The sequence below is a fragment of the Colias philodice genome, chromosome 15 (genome assembly GCF_061535455.1).
Source record: "Colias philodice isolate Cphi_HAF_F1 chromosome 15, ilColPhil1 Martin Lab GWU primary, whole genome shotgun sequence".
Classification (NCBI taxonomy): Eukaryota; Metazoa; Arthropoda; class Insecta; order Lepidoptera; family Pieridae; genus Colias; species Colias philodice.
Window position 1 is genome coordinate 1 of NC_143100.1, and position 20,382 is coordinate 20,382.

Consider the following 20,382-nt stretch of genomic DNA (forward strand, 5'->3'; position numbering starts at 1 on the left):
TAACCTAACCTAACCTAACCTAACCTAACCTAACCTAACCTAACCTAACCTAACCTAACCTAACCTAACCTAACCTAACCTAACCTAACCTAACCTAACCTAACCTAACCTAACCTAACCTAACCTAACCTAACCTAACCTAACCTAACCTAACCTAACCTAACCTAACCTAACCTAACCTAACCTAACCTAACCTAACCTAACCTAACCTAACCTAACCTAACCTAACCTAACCTAACCTAACCTAACCTAACCTAACCTAACCTAACCTAACCTAACCTAACCTAACCTAACCTAACCTAACCTAACCTAACCTAACCTAACCTAACCTAACCTAACCTAACCTAACCTAACCTAACCTAACCTAACCTAACCTAACCTAACCTAACCTAACCTAACCTAACCTAACCTAACCTAACCTAACCTAACCTAACCTAACCTAACCTAACCTAACCTAACCTAACCTAACCTAACCTAACCTAACCTAACCTAACCTAACCTAACCTAACCTAACCTAACCTAACCTAACCTAACCTAACCTAACCTAACCTAACCTAACCTAACCTAACCTAACCTAACCTAACCTCTAACCTAACCTAACCTAACCTAACCTAACCTAACCTAACCTAACCTAACCTAACCTAACCTAACCTAACCTAACCTAACCTAACCTAACCTAACCTAACCTAACCTAACCTAACCTAACCTAACCTAACCTAACCTAACCTAACCTAACCTAACCTAACCTAACCTAACCTAACCTAACCTAACCTAACCTAACCTAACCTAACCTAACCTAACCTAACCTAACCTAACCTAACCTAACCTAACCTAACCTAACCTAACCTAACCTAACCTAACCTAACCTAACCTAACCTAACCTAACCTAACCTAACCTAACCTAACCTAACCTAACCTAACCTAACCTAACCTAACCTAACCTAACCTAACCTAACCTAACCTAACCTAACCTAACCTAACCTAACCTAACCTAACCTAACCTAACCTAACCTAACCTAACCTAACCTAACCTAACCTAACCTAACCTAACCTAACCTAACCTAACCTAACCTAACCTAACCTAACCTAACCTAACCTAACCTAACCTAACCTAACCTAACCTAACCTAACCTAACCTAACCTAACCTAACCTAACCTAACCTAACCTAACCTAACCTAACCTAACCTAACCTAACCTAACCTAACCTAACCTAACCTAACCTAACCTAACCTAACCTAACCTAACCTAACCTAACCTAACCTAACCTAACCTAACCTAACCTAACCTAACCTAACCTAACCTAACCTAACCTAACCTAACCTAACCTAACCTAACCTAACCTAACCTAACCTAACCTAACCTAACCTAACCTAACCTAACCTAACCTAACCTAACCTAACCTAACCTAACCTAACCTAACCTAACCTAACCTAACCTAACCTAACCTAACCTAACCTAACCTAACCTAACCTAACCTAACCTAACCTAACCTAACCTAACCTAACCTAACCTAACCTAACCTAACCTAACCTAACCTAACCTAACCTAACCTAACCTAACCTAACCTAACCTAACCTAACCTAACCTAACCTAACCTAACCTAACCTAACCTAACCTAACCTAACCTAACCTAACCTAACCTAACCTAACCTAACCTAACCTAACCTAACCTAACCTAACCTAACCTAACCTAACCTAACCTAACCTAACCTAACCTAACCTAACCTAACCTAACCTAACCTAACCTAACCTAACCTAACCTAACCTAACCTAACCTAACCTAACCTAACCTAACCTAACCTAACCTAACCTAACCTAACCTAACCTAACCTAACCTAACCTAACCTAACCTAACCTAACCTAACCTAACCTAACCTAACCTAACCTAACCTAACCTAACCTAACCTAACCTAACCTAACCTAACCTAACCTAACCTAACCTAACCTAACCTAACCTAACCTAACCTAACCTAACCTAACCTAACCTAACCTAACCTAACCTAACCTAACCTAACCTAACCTAACCTAACCTAACCTAACCTAACCTAACCTAACCTAACCTAACCTAACCTAACCTAACCTAACCTAACCTAACCTAACCTAACCTAACCTAACCTAACCTAACCTAACCTAACCTAACCTAACCTAACCTAACCTAACCTAACCTAACCTAACCTAACCTAACCTAACCTAACCTAACCTAACCTAACCTAACCTAACCTAACCTAACCTAACCTAACCTAACCTAACCTAACCTAACCTAACCTAACCTAACCTAACCTCACCTGTTGCTCGAGTGTCCGATTTTTGCAAGAGATAGATATGTTATTGAGCAAAAATTGGGCATCGCGATGACGGGTGAGAATCTGCCCGCGGCCCTGGGGGATGAGACGAGAACTGAATTCTTGGAATATTGTAAATACATTGTTGGGGTGGTAAACAAAAGAAACTGTGATAAGCTGTGATGTTAGGGTTAAGTTTAGGATAGTTGTGCCGTGATAATTTGTATATTTATTTGTATTGGTTTTATTTTTATTGTAATCTTTGAATTGTAAATTTTAATGTGATCTTTAATTATTGTATTTTATTATTATTTTGAAAATTCTATTGTATAGTTTAAATTCGTATTTTAAAATTTTATTGTATTTTAATATTATGTGCCCATATTGTAAATAAAGAAAATTGTGTTTATTATTTGATTAAAGAAAATAAATGTCTCTAGACTATACTCTAGAGAAAAAGCAGACAACACCCTGCGATGGCGGGTGCTTTATAAAAAAAAAAAAAAAAAAAAAACCTAACCTAACCTAACCTAACCTAGGTCAGATCGGCGGTTGAGTATTGGTACGGTTGCTCGAGGTGAGTCCTTCCAGTATCGAATGCTGCTGGCCAATCCTTCTCCAGCGGAGTTTAATCGCCACAAGGGAGCTACTGCTCGAAGCCACCAAGCGTAAGGCATGCGTAGCGTTGCTGCAAGAGCCCTACGTTGGTGGAGCAATAAGTATGAGGGCATACAATGGAGTGAGGATCTACCAGAGCGAAGGGGAAGGGGGCGGCGCAGTAATGGCGCAGATGTCGAACTACATACACGCCTTAGCAGTAACAACATTGTTGTGGCCACCCTCAAAACCAAAGCCTGGGAGATGATTGTAATGTCCTTCTACTCCGAGCCCGATAAGCCAGTGGGGCTAAACCTGGACCATACTAGCTATTGCTATTATAGGTGTAATGAAAAATATATTTTTCATTAATTTGAATTCCCGCGCAATCTGACCGAAACATCAAAACAGTTTATAATTCTATGTTTGAGTCTAATCTGTGGTAAAGAAAACTTGAAGGTAATCTATGGATCTCACAAAAAGCGCTCGTCATTGTGGATAAAATTACTATTGATCCTTTATTGTGATTTAATTAAGAAACGACACAATTATAAACATTAAATGTTGTTTCTTTATTTACAGGTACGATCTTGTGTTAATACTAAATGTGAAATTGAACTAATGAATACTAAATGTGAACTATGTAAACTAATTACAATAAAAACTTTATTTACAGAGAAACTCAATTGTGTTTTGTGTCGCCCAAAACTTGGGAAAATACCTTATAAAACAACATTTATTGTAAGAAGATGGAAAAATTAAAATTTATGTTCCAAGTAAAACCAACAACAGATGGAAAGTCAAACTTTATTGCCATAACCTCAATTGCCATGCAAGATGACAGAGTCTACTTAATCCCTGAAGAATATCAAACAATATCGTTTCATAAACATATCTTAGCCTCGAAAAGCTTCACCACTGTGAAAAATACATTAAAAAAACGATATCAAACCAGAAATGTTTGGATAAAAACTACAGAGGATATTTTGAAAACATATGTTGATGAGGACGGCAACATGATTTTCCAGGACCAATTTCTAGAGGAAAGTACCCAAGAACAATTATCTTTTGAGAGTAAAAAGTATTCTGAAGATCCTGTAATAAAAATTTTAGAAAAATTAGTTGAAGATCAACAAAACAAAGAAAAACAAAGCGTAAAAAAGTTAGCCGAGAGATTTGTTATTGAAAAGTTTGACGGAAGAAACTCAAGTGCATATGAGTGGATGAATGTATTTGAAAAAGAATGTACAAGGTTTGATATAATAAAAGATGAAGAAAAAATTGAAATCTTCCGACTATTTTTAGAAAAATCATGCATTGATTGGTATTCTTCCATGATGATAAAGTTAAGTATACACTCCGAATGGTCAAAATGGAAATCAAGTTTCTTGCAAACCTATGCCAATAAAGGTTGGACATCTAGCAAGTATGCTTTATCGTTCAAGTATCAATCAGGATCTTTACTAGACTATGCAGTGAAAAAGGAAAAACTTTTACTCGAGATAAGGAAAACAATGGATTCAGGTACCCTAATAGACCTTATTGCGGCTGGTTTGCCAGAACATGTACTTAACAGGATTGATAGGGAAACATTGAAAGATACAATAGATCTTTTCAATGAACTGAGAAAGTTTGAACATTTGGAAAACAAAAAGAATTATTCTAACTATAGAAAATATGGAAACTTAAAAGGCAACTATAAAAACGAAGATAAAACCCCATGTAAAATTTGTGAAATGTTAAAAAAGGGAATTCGCTATCACCCCGAATCTGCCTGTTGGTTTAAAACAAGAGAAGATGATAAAACAAAAGAGAAAAACATAAAACATATAAATAACTCAGTGATAGAAGCAGAATTACATGAAACAGAACAAAAAAACTAATAGTGACACCGTTAATAAATGTCAAACTGTTAATAAATGATACATTAGCAATTGATGGAATATATGATTCGGGTTCAAATGTTTCTCTAATTAATTCAAAATTATTAAAACTAAAAGGCAAAGGAAACAGTTTGAACAAAGCAAATTTAGTAACAATTAATGGTGTCAAAAAGGCAAGTGGTTTGACAAACTTAAAAATTAAAATATTTAAAATAGAAGAAAATGTCAAAGTATACATTATAGATGAACAAAACTTCAAATATGATTTTTTGATTGGATTAGACATGATAAAGAAGTTCAAGTTAATACAAAATGAGGACTTAAAAATTACCCAAAAACTAAACTTGAATGAAGAACAAGTAGAAGATATTGATACAAATATACAAATAAATACTAAGAGAAAAAAACAAAAGAAAGTGGAAGAAGCTTCTAATGAAATAATAGAAAACAAAAATATAAAGAAAGAATATAGGATTAATTTTAATGAAAATGTAAAAGAAGAGGATTTTGAAATAAATACTAACAATTTAAATGAATATCAGAAAGCGGAAATAAATAAATTGATTAATAAATATAACACAGTTTTTGCAAAGAATAAATATGATGTTGGAACTGTTAACGGCTATGAAGCCAGAATAGATTTGTTAGTAGACACATATTGCAATAAAAGGCCCTACAGATGCACTGTCGAAGACAAAAGAGAAATAGAAGAGCAAATAGGTAAATTATTGGATAATACACTTATAGAAGAATCCTACAGCCCATTTGCTGCACCTGTCACATTGGCATTTAAAAAAGAAGAAAATAAAAAATCAAGGCTATGTATAGACTTCAGAGATTTAAACAAGATTGTAGTACCAGAAGCCCAACCATTTCCGCTAATAGAAGATTTAATAACTAAGACAAGAAATTGCAATTTTTATTCAACACTTGACATAAACTCTGCATTCTGGTCTATCCCTTTGAGAATAGAAGACAGGAAGAAGACAGGATTTGTAACACAAGAAGGACACTTCCAGTGGACTTGTCTCCCGTTTGGTCTAAAAACTGCACCAGCAATTTTCCAAAGGATATTAAGTAACATACTAAGAAAATACAGACTCACAGATTTTGCTGTAAATTACATAGATGACATTTTGATATTTTCAAAATCTTTTGACGAACATATCCATCACCTAACACAGCTGTTTGAAGCCATAAAAACAGAAGGATTCAGATTAAAATTTAAAAAGTGTACATTTGCATCAAACTCTGTAAAATACCTAGGTCATATAATTCAAAATAATTCTATTAAACCAGTGAAAGATAATCTGATTTCGATAAGGAATTTCCCTACTCCTAAAACTCAGAAAAATGTAAGACAGTTTCTAGGAAAAATCAATTTTTATAATGAATATATACCAGGAAGTGCGATAATATTAGATCCGTTGCATAATTTACTTAGGAAAAATCAACCATTTATTTGGTCTGATGAATGTCAGAAAGCATTTGAGAAAATAAAAAGTCTCCTATGCTCTCAACCAGTGCTAGAAATTTTTGATAAAGATTTACCGATTAATATTTACACAGATGCTTCTATTCAAGGTGTTGGAGCTATTTTGAAACAGACGCAGTTAGATGGAAAAGAAAAACCAGTAGCTTATTTTTCTAAGAAACTTAATGGAGCCCAAAAGAAAAAAAAAGCGATATATTTAGAGTGCTTGGCTATCAAAGAAGCAGTGCGATACTGGCAGTACTGGCTGATAGGAAAATCATTTACAGTTTATTCAGACCATAAACCACTAGAACATATGAATTTGAAAGCGAGAACAGATGAAGAATTAGGCGACTTGACATACTACCTATCACAGTATGATTTTAATATAAAATATGCTCCAGGAAAAGATAATTTGGAAGCGGACTGCCTCAGTAGGAATCCTGTGTTGGAAGCAAATGAAAACCAAGATGAACAGTTAAAAATAGTTAACACAATAACACTAGAAGACATCTTAAAAGATCAAATAAAAAATAAATATATACAGTGCAGAAAAGATAAGTTACAAATAAGGAACAATGTTTACTACAAGAAAGTAAACAAAAAAGAGAAAATAATTATATCGGAGAAATTCAGCTTAGAATTTATGAAAAATGTCCATACAGATCTTGGTCACATAGGAATTAAACAGATGCAAAGAATGATTAGCTCAGTGTATACAGCAGAAAACATGTCAAAAAATATAAAAAGTATCTGTGAAAATTGTATAGTATGTTTAAAAAATAAATCAAGAGGACAAAATAAATATGGATTGATGTCCCACTTGGGTCCTGCTACAAAACCTTTTCAGATATGCTCTATTGATACCATTGGGGGTTTTGGAGGTTCTAGATCAACAAAGAGATACTTACACCTGCTATCAGACCACTTTACTAGGTATGCATATATTTTAACATCAAGCACTCAAAATGCAAATGATTTCATCAAACTGATAAGCAACTGTGCAGAAACAGATGAGATTGAATTGATACTCTCAGACCAGTACCCAGGTATCAATTCAAAGGAGTTCAAAAATTTTTTGGATGAAAAGAATATTTCATTAATTTTTACTGCAGTGAACTCTCCTTTCTCAAATGGCATAAATGAAAGACTAAACCAAACGCTAGTCAATAGAATCAGGTGCCGGATAAATGAACGTGAAACAAAAATAGCTTGGTCAACTATAGCCCACAACTGTGTAAAAAATTACAACGAAACAGAACACACTGTTACAGGGTATGCTCCAAAATACCTACTCTATGGCACAGATGTGACAATTTTACCAAATGAGCTGAAGCAAAAGAAGACAGAATACAATTTGTTCCAGGCCAGGGAAAAAGCTCTTGAAAATACAATCAGATCACATGATTACAACAAGACAATTTATGATAAAAATCGCAGACATATAGACTTCAAAATTGGTGATACCGTTTTTGTGGAGAATGGAAACAGACTTAATAGGAAGAAGCTTGATGTATTAAAACTTGGGCCCTACAAAATTTTAGAAAAAATATCAAAGTCAATTTACAGGATAAACACGGATCATAGGAAGTCAGAATCAAATTTTTTCCACATCTCGAAACTAACGCCAGCCCCTGACTGCACTTGAAGAGTGTTGAGCTCATTATTTTTCTCTTTGGGAGGGAGATGTAATGAAAAATATATTTTTCATTAATTTGAATTCCCGCGCAATCTGACCGAAACATCAAAACAGTTTATAATTCTATGTTTGAGTCTAATCTGTGGTAAAGAAAACTTGAAGGTAATCTATGGATCTCACAAAAAGCGCTCGTCATTGTGGATAAAATTACTATTGATCCTTTATTGTGATTTAATTAAGAAACGACACAATTATAAACATTAAATGTTGTTTCTTTATTTACAGGTACGATCTTGTGTTAATACTAAATGTGAAATTGAACTAATGAATACTAAATGTGAACTATGTAAACTAATTACAATAAAAACTTTATTTACAGAGAAACTCAATTGTGTTTTGTGTCGCCCAAAACTTGGGAAAATACCTTATATAGGGTATACGCCTAAGATGCTGCTAGAGAGCTGCTTATGTCGGACTCACTTCGCAGACTGTAGTGACCTAGTAAACTCCACTGTGTTCCGTCAAGACGCTATATTGGCAGGGCTGCGGGTATCTGGTGGCACCGCGTCCGCAACTCCGTCAGCGGCAGCCCATCTTTTTTAGGCCCAACGCGACTAAGATCTGGCGAGAGTTCGCCAGTTCCTCCTTCCTGGGGGGGCACCGGACGCACCGGACGATGGATTTTGTCCCCGTTCCACCGTCCAGTAACCTTACCTAACCTAACCTGTATGTAAGGTAAGGTTAGGTATCTGTAAAAGTTAGGTTTCTATGGAAAGGTTCTATTCTGTCATAGTTACGTTTCTGAAAGAGTTATCGTTCTGCAAAAGTATGGTTGATGGTATTGTTATGTTTCTGGTAAGGTAAATGGTTTAAAAATTGACGTAGGCGACTATTATTCGGAAGATGGTTCCACTCCGATGAGAAAAATAAATAAAAAACAAGATCTGAATATCGTAGATAATTTATTAATTAAAATGCATTTTGGTTTCATCTTATTTAACAATAATACTTGATTCTATACAAAAACCTTTCACATAAATAACCACTCAACATTTTCCGCAGTAGGTACGACAACGTATTTGGGCATTCCTGAGGCCGTTCGTCACTCATGTTGACGATACACATTTATTAAATAACCAGCACATTTGTACGGCTTGTCAGTTTATACTGTAAGTGAGGCTGGCACACTGTCGTAACCCGTTAATACAACATTCCGTCCGTGATTATGAAGCTAAGTAGCGGTCACAAACGATTACATAAGGTATTTACAATTAAATTGAATATAAATATTCTACTCTGAACGACGAAAAAATGTACTCTGTCTCATTACAACTGATTAAATGTCTCGCCCCTTGAGACGTTTTACTTTAAATTTAAAAACAGTATTCATTTTTATATAATCGACTTTCTTAAATATTAAGTCCATCATCTACGGTACGTAAGCGATAAAAAAAGTGTATGGCACTACTAGTATTGTTGCGTTTACAAATATTATAGATCGTGGACTCAATAATTATCCTTAAAACGGTAAAATTAACATAGATATTAGTCATCGTTTCGTCGAGTACATTCAATAGAGGAAACGACCGCTTCGGATGCGACATGCGACTCAAAAACCATCGCGACTATGTATAAGTTAATAATTTGGAAAGCGTAAATTAATATCGTGCGCTTCCGAAGCGAACGCGGTTCACGCGGAACCTGAGCTCGTTCGCGGGTCACAACTATCGTGCTAATCGATAAAATAAAATAAAATACAAACTATTTACATTTTCACTTGGAAACACACGCGACACACTCGAAGCGACACGCTCCCGGCGCGGCCGCTTCGCGCCTCGCCGTGCGGAAACGATGCGGAATGAAAAATCAGATAGCGAGGGGTCGATGCCGCAGCGCTCACACGTAGTCGTGCGGCCCGGCCAGCCCGGCCGCGGCCCAGTCGCAGCGCTCACACGTAGTCGTGCGGCCCGGCCAGCCCGGCCGCGGCCCAGTCGCAACGCTCACACGTAGTCGTGCGGCCCGGCCAGCCCGGCCCGCCCGTCCAGCCCGGCCGAGGCCCAGTCGCGCCGGCGCGGCGCCGCCAGCCCGCACAGCGGCAGCTGCAGGAAGTCGGCCAGGTTGTTGAGCGGCCCGCGCGAGAAGGGCGAGCGCCCGCCGCGCTCCTGGAAGTGCCGGTAGCGCCCGCGGTTCAGCTGCTCGTTCGTCGTCATGCCGAGACACACCACCTGACACGTCGAGAGATCACGTGAGACGTTTCACAGACTTTTAAATATCTTTTAAAACGACCATTCGTCGAATCGTCCGCACGCCACTCACCAGGTAGAGCTGGCAGCAGGAGAGTACGGAGACCCAGAAGAGGTGGAAGAGCGCGTTGAGCAGCACCCAGGCGAGCCAAGCGTTGCAGGCGGGCCAGCGCAGCGCGTCGGCGCCGCACGCCGTGCCGTAGTAGCGCACGCCGCCCCACAGCATCCAGCCGCACATGGCCATCAGGCACAGCAGGAAGCCCACGAAGTGGCGGTGGTTCTCGGCGCCGATGCAGTTGGCGACCCAGGGGCAGTGGTGGTCGAACTTGGCGACGCAGCGGTTGCACACGGAGCAGTGCTTAGAGCGCAGCGGGCGCCGCAGCAGACACGCGGAGCAGAAGCGCGCCGCCTCGAACCCACCGCCGCCGCCCTCCGACAGCTCGATGATAGTCTGCCGGCACGACACACCGCCTCTTGCTATTATCCATCGCTTCGTTCACGATTTCGGACACATTTATTCATAATAAAACATGATATTATTTTCGCTAATTACATTACGTCATACAAACTACACATATTATAGTCTGAGATCTTAAGGGTGCTATTAACGATTTTTAACAAAAAACGCTATTTTTCGGTACCATTTTAACTCAAAGTAATTACACGTGAGAACAAAGTAATATCTTAATTTAAAGATAATATATTCAGTTCTACGATCATCTTATAAAAATTGTACGACGTCATACAAAATTGTCGCTGAAATACGATTTTCCCAGCACAATGATCGCATAAAATGCAAAAAAATGGGGTCTAAAACGGTACAATTTTAAGAAAATTAAAAGCCTAATCTATCTTCTTACCTATAAATTATTGAGGGATATACAGGTAGTAATCGTTAAGTGTGCACAGGCGATTTTTCCGTAAGTATTACAGATAACAAAAAACTTTAAACTGATATCGAAAGTACTTAACCTAATGAGTAAAATGGCCATAATAAATTTTTAAAAATAAATCGAGAAATATCAAAAAAATTATCTTTAAACCCTCCCATACATTAAGTATGAAATATGAATATCCCATATACATTTAATATGAAAGATTTTAGCTTTCTATTTCTTTTTTTTTGTTTTCTGCTTTAATTACTTCGCAAATTTGAAGTGACATTTTACACGTTTTTCCGGACATTTTCACGCATTTTCCGGATATTTTCCGGGAATTTTCCGGACATTTCCGGACAAAATGCGTGGAAATTTCCGGAAATCCCTGGAAAATATCCGGAAAATGCGTGAAAATGTCCGGAAAATATCCAGAAAATGCGTGAAAATGTCCGGGAGGAGCGTGGAAAATGCCTGGAAAATATCCGGAAAATGCCAGGGAAATGTCCGGAAAATGCCTGGAAAATCTCCGGAAAATGCCAGGGAAATGTCCGGAAAATGTCTGGAAACATCCGGAAAATCCCCGGGAAATGCTCGGAAAATCCCCGGAAAATGCCTGGGAATATCCCGGAAAATAACCGGAAAATGCCAGGGAAATGTCCGAGAATAGCGTGGGAAAATGCCCGGAAAATGCTCGTAAAATCCGCGGTAAATATCCGAAAATGCGTGAAAATGTCCGGAAAGAGCGTAGAAAATGCCACTTCAAATTTGCGAAGTAATTAAAGCAGAAAACCAAAAAAGAAAAAGAAAGCTAAAATCTTTCATATTAAATGTATATGGGATATTCCACAGACATGTATCAAGATAGACTAAGCGAGTGTATGTACTTCCCGTGTCCAAACTAAGATTATGAAACTTACTTGACGCTGGCCTACACTCAGTCCGCGCTTGCAGTTCGCCAAGGAAAGACGTGAAGCTGAATAAAGTAAAATGCCGAATTACGCCGTTATAAACTGTAGAAACTCCACAGCTGTGAGTGGCCGAGTTAGCAGAGATGTTTCCTTCCACCGGTAAGTAATTTTCTAATCAGAATATGCACTATTTATTTTAAAATCAAATAAAGAATATCTGTGGAAAACGATCGTGACAAACACGGATACCAAATCATACGAAATGATTCGGAATAGATTGCGGCTTTTACTTGGCACGGTAAAGATCGAGTCGTATGATAACAAGCAATGAATAGCGTCTTCTCATTTTTCTGTTCTCATTTTTCTGTCCAATTTTGTGGTTAGTGATGTTCATTTGATGCAACAGTTCTCGATTCTAATCGATTTTATAATCGAACAGAAAAATGATAATTTGAAGGAGCAATTTTTCAGAAAAAAAGGCATAGATTTTTTTGTCAAAACTCCTTATTGCTTAGACTATGTTTGTTTTTTCAGTTTTCCAAGTAACCCGAACATAAAAGAAAAATGGATTGATGCAACGGGACATAAAGATTGATTGATTGACAGTTTCATTACTTTCTTTCGATGGCCTCTCTAGTACGTAGTACACGGTAACTCAATGGGCATATGTAAGAAAAAGCTAAAACACATTAGTTTACTTGTTAGGATATTAAAAGGTTTATAAATTTATTTTATCATTCCTCTGTCTATGGTAATTATCATTTTTCTATCTTGAATCGATTTAGTAATCGATTACGATTCATTTATTTAATTACCTCTTAGACATAGATCTAGTTTGATCTGATTTCTTTCGATTTACTTCGATGGGATAGGACGATACTAGAATCGCCGCGCGAGTGGCGTCCTAATCGATTTAGCGTAAAATGAAATTACCATCACTAAAAAGCGCTCGTGACGTCATAACGCGTCAAGGTCAGTACAAAAAATATGACACGCTTGGTTTTCATACAGATCGCGGTACTTGCGTAGTCTATCTATGTCTGTGGGATATTCATATTTCATACTTAATGTATGGGAGGGTTTAAAGATAATTTTTTTGATATTTCTCGATTTATTTTTAAAAATTTATTATGGCCATTTTACTCATTAGGTTAAGTACTTTCGATATCAGTTTAAAGTTTTTTGTTATCTGTAATACTTACGGAAAAATCGCCTGTGCACACTTAACGATTACACCCTGTATATCTGGAAAATACCCGGAAAATGCGTGAAAATGTCCGAAAAATGCGTGGAAATGCCTGGAAAATCCCTGGAAAATGCCTGGGAAATGCCCGGAAAATGTCCGGAAAATTCCCGGAAAATATCCGGAAAATGCGTGAAAATGTCCGGAAAAACGTGTAAAATGTCACTTCAAATTTGCGAAGTAATTAAAGCAGAAAACAAAAAAAAGAAATAGAAAGCTAAAATCTTTCATATTAAATGTATATGGGATATTCATATTTCATACTTAATGTATGGGAGGGTTTAAAGATAATTTTTTTGATATTTCTCGATTTATTTTTAAAAATTTATTATGGCCATTTTACTCATTAGGTTAAGTACTTTCGATATCAGTTTAAAGTTTTTTATTATCTGTAATACTTACGGAAAAATCGCCTGTGCACACTTAACGATTACACCCTGGAAAAAATGCCAGGGAAATGTCCGGAAAATGTCTGGAAAACATCCGGAAAATCCCCGGGAAATGCTCGGAAAATCCCCGGACAATGCCTGGGAAATTCCCGGAAAATAACCGTGAAATGCCTGGGAAATTCTCGGAAAAGTCTGGAAAATATCCGGAAAATGCGTGGAAATTTCCGGAAAAACTGTGGAAAATCCCTGGAAAATGCCTGGAAAATATCCGGAAAATGCGTGAAAATGTCCGGAAAATGCGTGAAAATGCCTGGAAAATGACCTAAAAATGCCAGGGAAATGTCCGGAAATGTCTTGAAAACATCCGGAAAATCCCCGGGAAAGGGCGCTTGTGCACTACAAGGAATTTTACTGTCCGGCATTCCGATTTTTTACGGTCCGGTGTGGCATGAAAAAACCGATGAATTGCTTGTGCACCTGTCCGTCTTTACTCGGATCAGTGCGGTACAGTTCAAGGAAGTTTGGCGGTATAATGCTATCATAAATGATTGTTTTTGCATTTTACAAGAAACGAGTAAAAAATATAGAAGGTGAAATATTATATTATTTCGTTATAATAAAAAGTAAAGTTCCGTAAGAGATTTAAAATGCGTGTTTCACTTATTTATTTTAATCGGTGACGAGGAGCTAAAGCTATTCCCACTTGAACTTTAACTTACCAACACTTACTTAGATAATAATTATAGGTCAATGCTTGGTCAATGTATATAAAATAACAATACCGACTTCTCAAATCTCATTGCCAACTAAAAGAAAGTAAAACAAGAGCTTGCTTTCAATTGGCATATGCAGTAATAACAGTAAAATCCAAGCAAGTGGGCATTCGAAAACAATTATACCTACAGCGACTCGTAGACACAAAAAACCATCCGGAATAGGGAAAAGTAAAATGTCGGACAGTAAAATTACGTATAGTGCACAAGCTAGTATATAGATTAATGGCGTGCCATACCGGACCGTAAAAAATCGGAATGCCGGACCGTAAAATTCCTTGTAGTGGACAAACGCCCTAACACAACTCGCATGGGACTGTCAATAATGTTCCCTCCCATACGTCACCAGCCTGCTGAGTTCCGCTGTTTCAATCTGATACCAGTGGTGATTAATTTATTATGCCTACGTTTGTGTACGCACAGTTTAAAACGAATGTGAAAATTATATACTAAGGGCGCTTGTGCACTACAAGGAATTTTACTGTCCGGCATTCCGATTTTTTACGGTCCGGTTTGGCATGAAAAATCCGATGAATTGGCTTGTGCACCTGTCCGTCTTAACTCGGATCAGTGCGGTACAGTTCAAGGAAGTTTGGCGGTAGAATGCTATCATATTTTTTTTGCATTTTACAAGAAACGAGTAAAAAATATAGAAGATGAAAATATATTATATATTACTTCGTAAGATATATTATTCTATAAAAAGTAAAGTTCCGTAAGAGATTTAAAATGTGTGTTTCACTTATTTATTTTAATCGGTGACGAGGAGCTAAAGCTATTCCCACTTGAACTTTAACTTACCAACACTTACTTAGATAATAATTATTATAGGTCAATGTATATAAAAATAACAATACCGACTTTTCAAATCACATTGCCAGCTAAAAGGAAGTAAAACAAGAGCTTGCTTTCAATTGGCATATGCTGTAAAAAGAGTAAAATCCAAGCAAGTGGGCATTCGAAAACAATTATATGTACAGCGTCTCGTAGACACAAAAAACCATCCGGAATAGGGAAAAGTGAAATGTCGGACAGTAAAATTACGTATAGTGGACAAGCTAGCATTTAGATTAATGGCGTGCTATACCGGACCGTAAAAAATCGGAATGCCGGACAGTAAAATTCCTTGTAGTGCACAAGCGCCCAAATGCTCGGAAAATCCCCATCCGAGGTCAAAACTAAAATCCAAGATGGCGCCGACGAAAATTTTACATCTTTAAATTGAAAATCGTATTTCAGCGACAATTTTGTATGACGTCGTACAATTTTTATAAGATGATCGTAGAACTGAATATATTATATTTAAATTAAGATATTACTATGATCTCACGTGTAATTTCAAAGAAATTAATAATATAAAATAAAATGGTACCGTAAAATAGCGTTTTTTGTAAAAAATCGTAATAGCGTCCTTAATAGGACAAACATACATTTAATTTTATTAAAGCTTGTTAAATTCAACTAATATTACAAATGCGAAAGTTTGTATATTCGTTGTTTTCTATTTTACTCGTTCGAGCAAAAACTACTGAACCGATTTTCTTGAATTTTGGCACACACATAGAGGGTAACTTGGATAGGAGGGTAACACATAGGATAGTTTTTATCCTGAAAATCCCACGGGAACGGGAACTATGCGGGTTTTCTATCGAATACGAGGACAAAGCTGCGGGCGAAAAGCTAGTTGCAATATTAAAACTTTAAACCGCAGGCGAAAAGCGAAAAGCATCAAAAGCTAAAAATAAATCGATATCCGGTACGTAAATCGATACGACAGGCTGACCTGCATCTTCTCTTGGCGCGTGGCGGAGATGACGCCGGGGTCGGCGCGCCACGAGCGCAGGAACGTGTGCCACAGCAGCAGCGAGCTCAGCAGGAAGGCCAGCGTGGCGCCCGCGCCCACGGCCGGCGCGATCACCACCAGCCACGTGACGTAGAACCACGCCTGCACACACGGCCGGTCAGCGCGCCGCCCGAGCGGGCCCTCCCCCCTCGCCCCTCGGCGCGGCGCGCGCTACCTACCTTAGTCGCCAAGTAGATACTGAGGGGAAATATGTTCTTCAGCTCGTCGTCGAACAACAAGTTCGACACGAAGTGTAACAGGGCGTAGAAACAGATCAATATCAGAAGTTTCAGGAGCTGCGGCGCGTCCAGTTCGACCACCATTCCGGTTATATAAAATGCGAGGAAAGGTATGATGACTACGCACCACCATCTAAATTTCTGTAAGAAAAAATTGATATCGATGAAAAATTTTAATAATTCCTTCTGATCACGTTTAGATTCGATGAGTCGCCGATCCGATCGAAATACTCACTCTATCATATGTTATTCTACGAAAGCAGTTACTTCTCGAGGTAGATAACTCTTTAACTTTCTCCGCGACTTTGCTACCGATCCACACCGCGTTAGGATTGTTCTGTAACATTGTCAAAGGAGTGACACCGCGATGATTCGGGACATCTAAGCTCGCATTACCCTGTAATTAGAAAAAGAAAATCACCGGTAAAGCCACAGACGAACACTACTAATTAGAATATTCGTGTCAATTCGTAGAAGAGGCTCTCACGTAAAGAATCAGAGTACAGATGGCAGTAGAGTTCCGGGCGAGGATCGCCCAGTGCAGCGCCGTGTTGCCGTGCGAGCGGTCCTGCGGGCTCGTGGAGGCGCCCAGCGACAGCAGCAGGCGCGTGGGGTCCACGGCCGTGACCTTCCACGCGGCCCACATGAGCGGCGTCATGCCGCCCGCGTCGGGCGCGTCGGGCGGCACGCCGCGCGCCACGAGGTACGCCACCACGGCCGTGTGCCCGAACTGCGCCGCCAGGTGCAGGCAGGCGCAGCCCTCGGCGTCGCGCAGCGCCGGGTCGGCGCCGGCGCGCACGAGCAGCACCGTGGCCTCCAGGTGCCCCTGCCGCGTGGCCCAGTGCAGCGGCGTCGACTGCAGCTCGCCCCCTATGGCGTCCACCTTAGCGTTCTTTGACAGCAGATACTCGATGATTTCACGCCTAAAATTGTTGCGAAATAAACATCGATTATTATTATTAGATTTGTGATAAAATAAAGTTAAAAAAATTGCAAAACTTAGTTGTTGCATAAGTGAGACCTAAATGGCCACAGATTTGCACTTCAAGAAATTGACTAGCATACAACACAAGGTAATATATTTGTAACTTTTGCACAAAAATACTTATTGTAACTTATAGTTTATTACAAAGTTGTAATAATAATGAGACATTGTGATAATTGTGTCATTCATTATATACCATAATCAAAATATAACAAATCATGATGGGGTCTATCATAAATAAAAGTTGTTCATTAGCATTCCCAAATACATACTTTAATCAGGACGAGCAACGTAATATACACCATAAACTACTATGGATTTTAGTGGAAAACTTTACATAGAATTTATCTTTATAATAAGCCGGGGCGGACCGCTAGTATATTTTACTTATATTATGTACTTAAACCTTCTTCCTGGTCACTCTATATAGCATAAAACTTTGTTTTGTATTTTTTAAGATCTAATCATATAATACATACAGACATTAGGACAACAATTTTGCTTTATACTATGTAATGATTACTTACAAAACTCTTATGTTATCCATATTTTAAAAGTAAAATATATTTTAAAGTTAAAAAAATGCCTTTAAAATTAAAAGGTAGAAAATCTTGTGATCCTTCTTCAAGTACTGGGCACAAATCATTTTAAAATTAGACTAGTAAAACTTACCCATCTAGACTGTAATGTTTGGATTAGAAATAAAATGGATTTGATATAAGTTTTTTTAGTCTATTCTATTTTATGTGACTAAGGGATACATAAAACTGAAACTAACACAAGTTTTTTTTTTTACTAACTATTAACCTCTCACGCGTCCTACTATAAAATACTGATTTAGTTACGAGCAAATAATGTACGTAGGACGCGTGAAGCTTTAAGCATAATGAAATTTGATTAATTTAATATATTTAATGTAACTAGCTTTTAGCCCGCAGCTTCACCCGCATAGTCAAAGGAAAACCCACATAGTTCTCATGGGATTTTCAGTTTGAGAGTTGGAGTTTGTAATATTGTGGATATTACTATCCTATATTGTGCACCTGTTGTTGATAGCTGCCCAGTGCAGTAGAGTGACTGTTTCATGGTCAGGCTGATTAACATCCCAGCCAGCCTCCACCAGCTCCTTGACCCTATTGTAAGCTCCATACTGAGTTGCCTTAACAATATCAAAACCACTGTAATCTCGCTCCAGAGGTGCCGGTGGAGGCTCGCGTGACAAAGGTCCATCGCATTCGTGCTGTGCCGTCCCACATTGTACGGTCGTAGCCGCACCACAAGTACCTTCATACATTTCCTCACGATTACTTATAACTTTGTCTACTCATTATCACAACTCATAATGATTTAAAATACTGTACATAAACTGCAAAATATAATAAGTTATTGATAATTTTTTTTTCCAATGGCAATAAAACCTAAATGTCAAATAAATTCTGACATTGACCGTTTCAAAGATAATAAAGTTATATGAAAAGATAAAAAATTCAAACATTACATTTACAATTTTTTGTATTATTCGCGAACAAAGATGCCACCAAAGCTTAGGTACTGTTCTGTGCACCAAAGCAAAATATGCGAAAGTGATTAAATAATAAAAAGTACTATTAAAGTGTCAATAATATTGTGTGTGATTGTGATAAAAACCTGCTACTATAGAAAGGTGAGTGAATCCTGAATTCATTAGATTATTGTTATAGCTTTATGTCTCACAGCGTTTTGATATTTATTTTATTTGTACTTGGTCTCTGTATATGAAAATTTTTATTCGAATTTCAGTTTAAAAAAAATGAATGCATAACTCCGAATCGGTGGTTTTTAAAATATGTATAGTCTGTCCACTATAAGAATTGCTTTTTGACAGCTCGACGGGTGATACCAGAAGTGATGTTCAAAAGATTATCGATTGTGATACCATTTCAATTATAAATTCAAAATATTATCATAAATCGAATCAGGTACGTAAATAATAATTACAACGTAAACGTACTAATAAGATATGTAATAATAAGACCACATATCTATGCATTGTATGTTAAAACTAAACTAAACTAATATTTTATTATTTATTGGTTTCTATCTTACAATTTGGTTGTCTTTACGTTTAAATTATATAACATAATAGAAGAGTTTTTCTGTATCGGATATATTTTACAGAGTATTTCTATCGATTATTTTAATCTATCGACCCATAATTGAATAATTCTGTGTAGACATCACTAAGTGGGCGGGGCCGGTCCATGAAGTACGATAATTATTTGTATGACATTTTAACATAGACAATACAATTAAACATAGGCGTGAAGCTGTCAAAAAGCAAATAATATAATGGACAGAGTATAATGACTAATGACGTTTCAAAAGTGCTTCTATAAGAAGTCTAATTGAATAAATAAATGTTTGAGTTTATGTTTGAGTTTAACACTTTTTTTTACGAGTGTATATGTGCGAAAGTTCGCATAGGCTATGTTCAGGCTCGCCAAGTTACGTTGGTCGTATTGTACAAAAACTGCCGAAATTTTTTTGACTTACTTTTTGATGTGCTTTTTACTTAAATGATCTAAGGCTTTTTTAACAACGAATAATTAATCATTTTAACAGTTTTATTTCATTAAAATATATTGTATTGCTCTCCGCCCGCGGCTTCGCCCACTGTGTCTAAAACCTAATAAATTATATCATATATGTACAAATTATATACTAAATTTTGTTTTGTAATCTAAGACTAAAACCTTCCTCTTGAATCACTCTATCTATGTAGGTATAAATAATTTGGAAAATCCAAAAGTGCACGCCTCATAATTTTTTTTTAATAAATATTTATTAATTATTATTTTTGTTTATTTAATAACAATTAAACCACATCGAATCAGACCCTGAAAAATGAAAGGGTTCTATTCCTGAGCATACTCAAGCGTAAGAGAAAAAAAAAGACTCGATTAGTAAAGTATTTCGGTCGCTATCGTGTTAACAAGAAAAAGGATCCGCACATACAGACACACGGA

The 20,382-nt window shown here is 37.4% G+C and overlaps 2 protein-coding genes across 2 annotated transcripts; one reads left to right on the plus strand and one right to left on the minus strand.

Annotated features, from left to right (window-relative positions):
* Positions 1-3,232: 3,232 nt before the first annotated feature.
* On the plus strand, positions 3,233-4,763 carry LOC149481979 (uncharacterized). The gene is made up of 2 exons (XM_089704426.1): positions 3,233-3,462; positions 3,557-4,763. Exon 2 carries the CDS (start codon positions 3,630-3,632, stop codon positions 4,761-4,763), a length of 1,134 nt encoding a protein of 377 aa, XP_089560552.1. The 5' UTR covers positions 3,233-3,462; positions 3,557-3,629.
* A 4,998-nt stretch (positions 4,764-9,761) lies between these two features.
* Positions 9,762-18,789, minus strand: Hip14 (palmitoyltransferase Hip14). The gene is made up of 7 exons (XM_089704430.1): positions 18,421-18,789; positions 16,880-17,315; positions 16,628-16,789; positions 16,333-16,533; positions 16,094-16,255; positions 10,193-10,570; positions 9,762-10,101 (listed from the first exon to the last, which is right to left on the minus strand). The coding sequence occupies exons 1-7, from the start codon at positions 18,669-18,671 to the stop codon at positions 9,877-9,879; spliced, it is 1,815 nt and encodes a 604-aa protein (XP_089560556.1). The 5' UTR covers positions 18,672-18,789; the 3' UTR covers positions 9,762-9,876.
* Between the last annotated feature and the right edge of the window lie 1,593 nt (positions 18,790-20,382).

Excerpts from the sequence above, each read along its gene's own strand:
- Hip14 (XM_089704430.1), bottom strand. The coding sequence starts at position 18,671 with ATGTATGAAGGTACTTGTGGTGCGGCTACGACCGTACAATGTGGGACG. Across the intron at positions 16,534-16,627 it reads GTAGAATAACATATGATAGA|AAATTTAGATGGTGGTGCGT; the intron begins GTGAGTATTTCG and ends TTTTTCTTACAG. Across the intron at positions 10,102-10,192 it reads CCTGCTGCCAGCTCTACCTG|GTGGTGTGTCTCGGCATGAC; the intron begins GTGAGTGGCGTG and ends TCGACGTGTCAG.
- LOC149481979 (XM_089704426.1), top strand. The coding sequence starts at position 3,630 with ATGGAAAAATTAAAATTTATGTTCCAAGTAAAACCAACAACAGATGGA.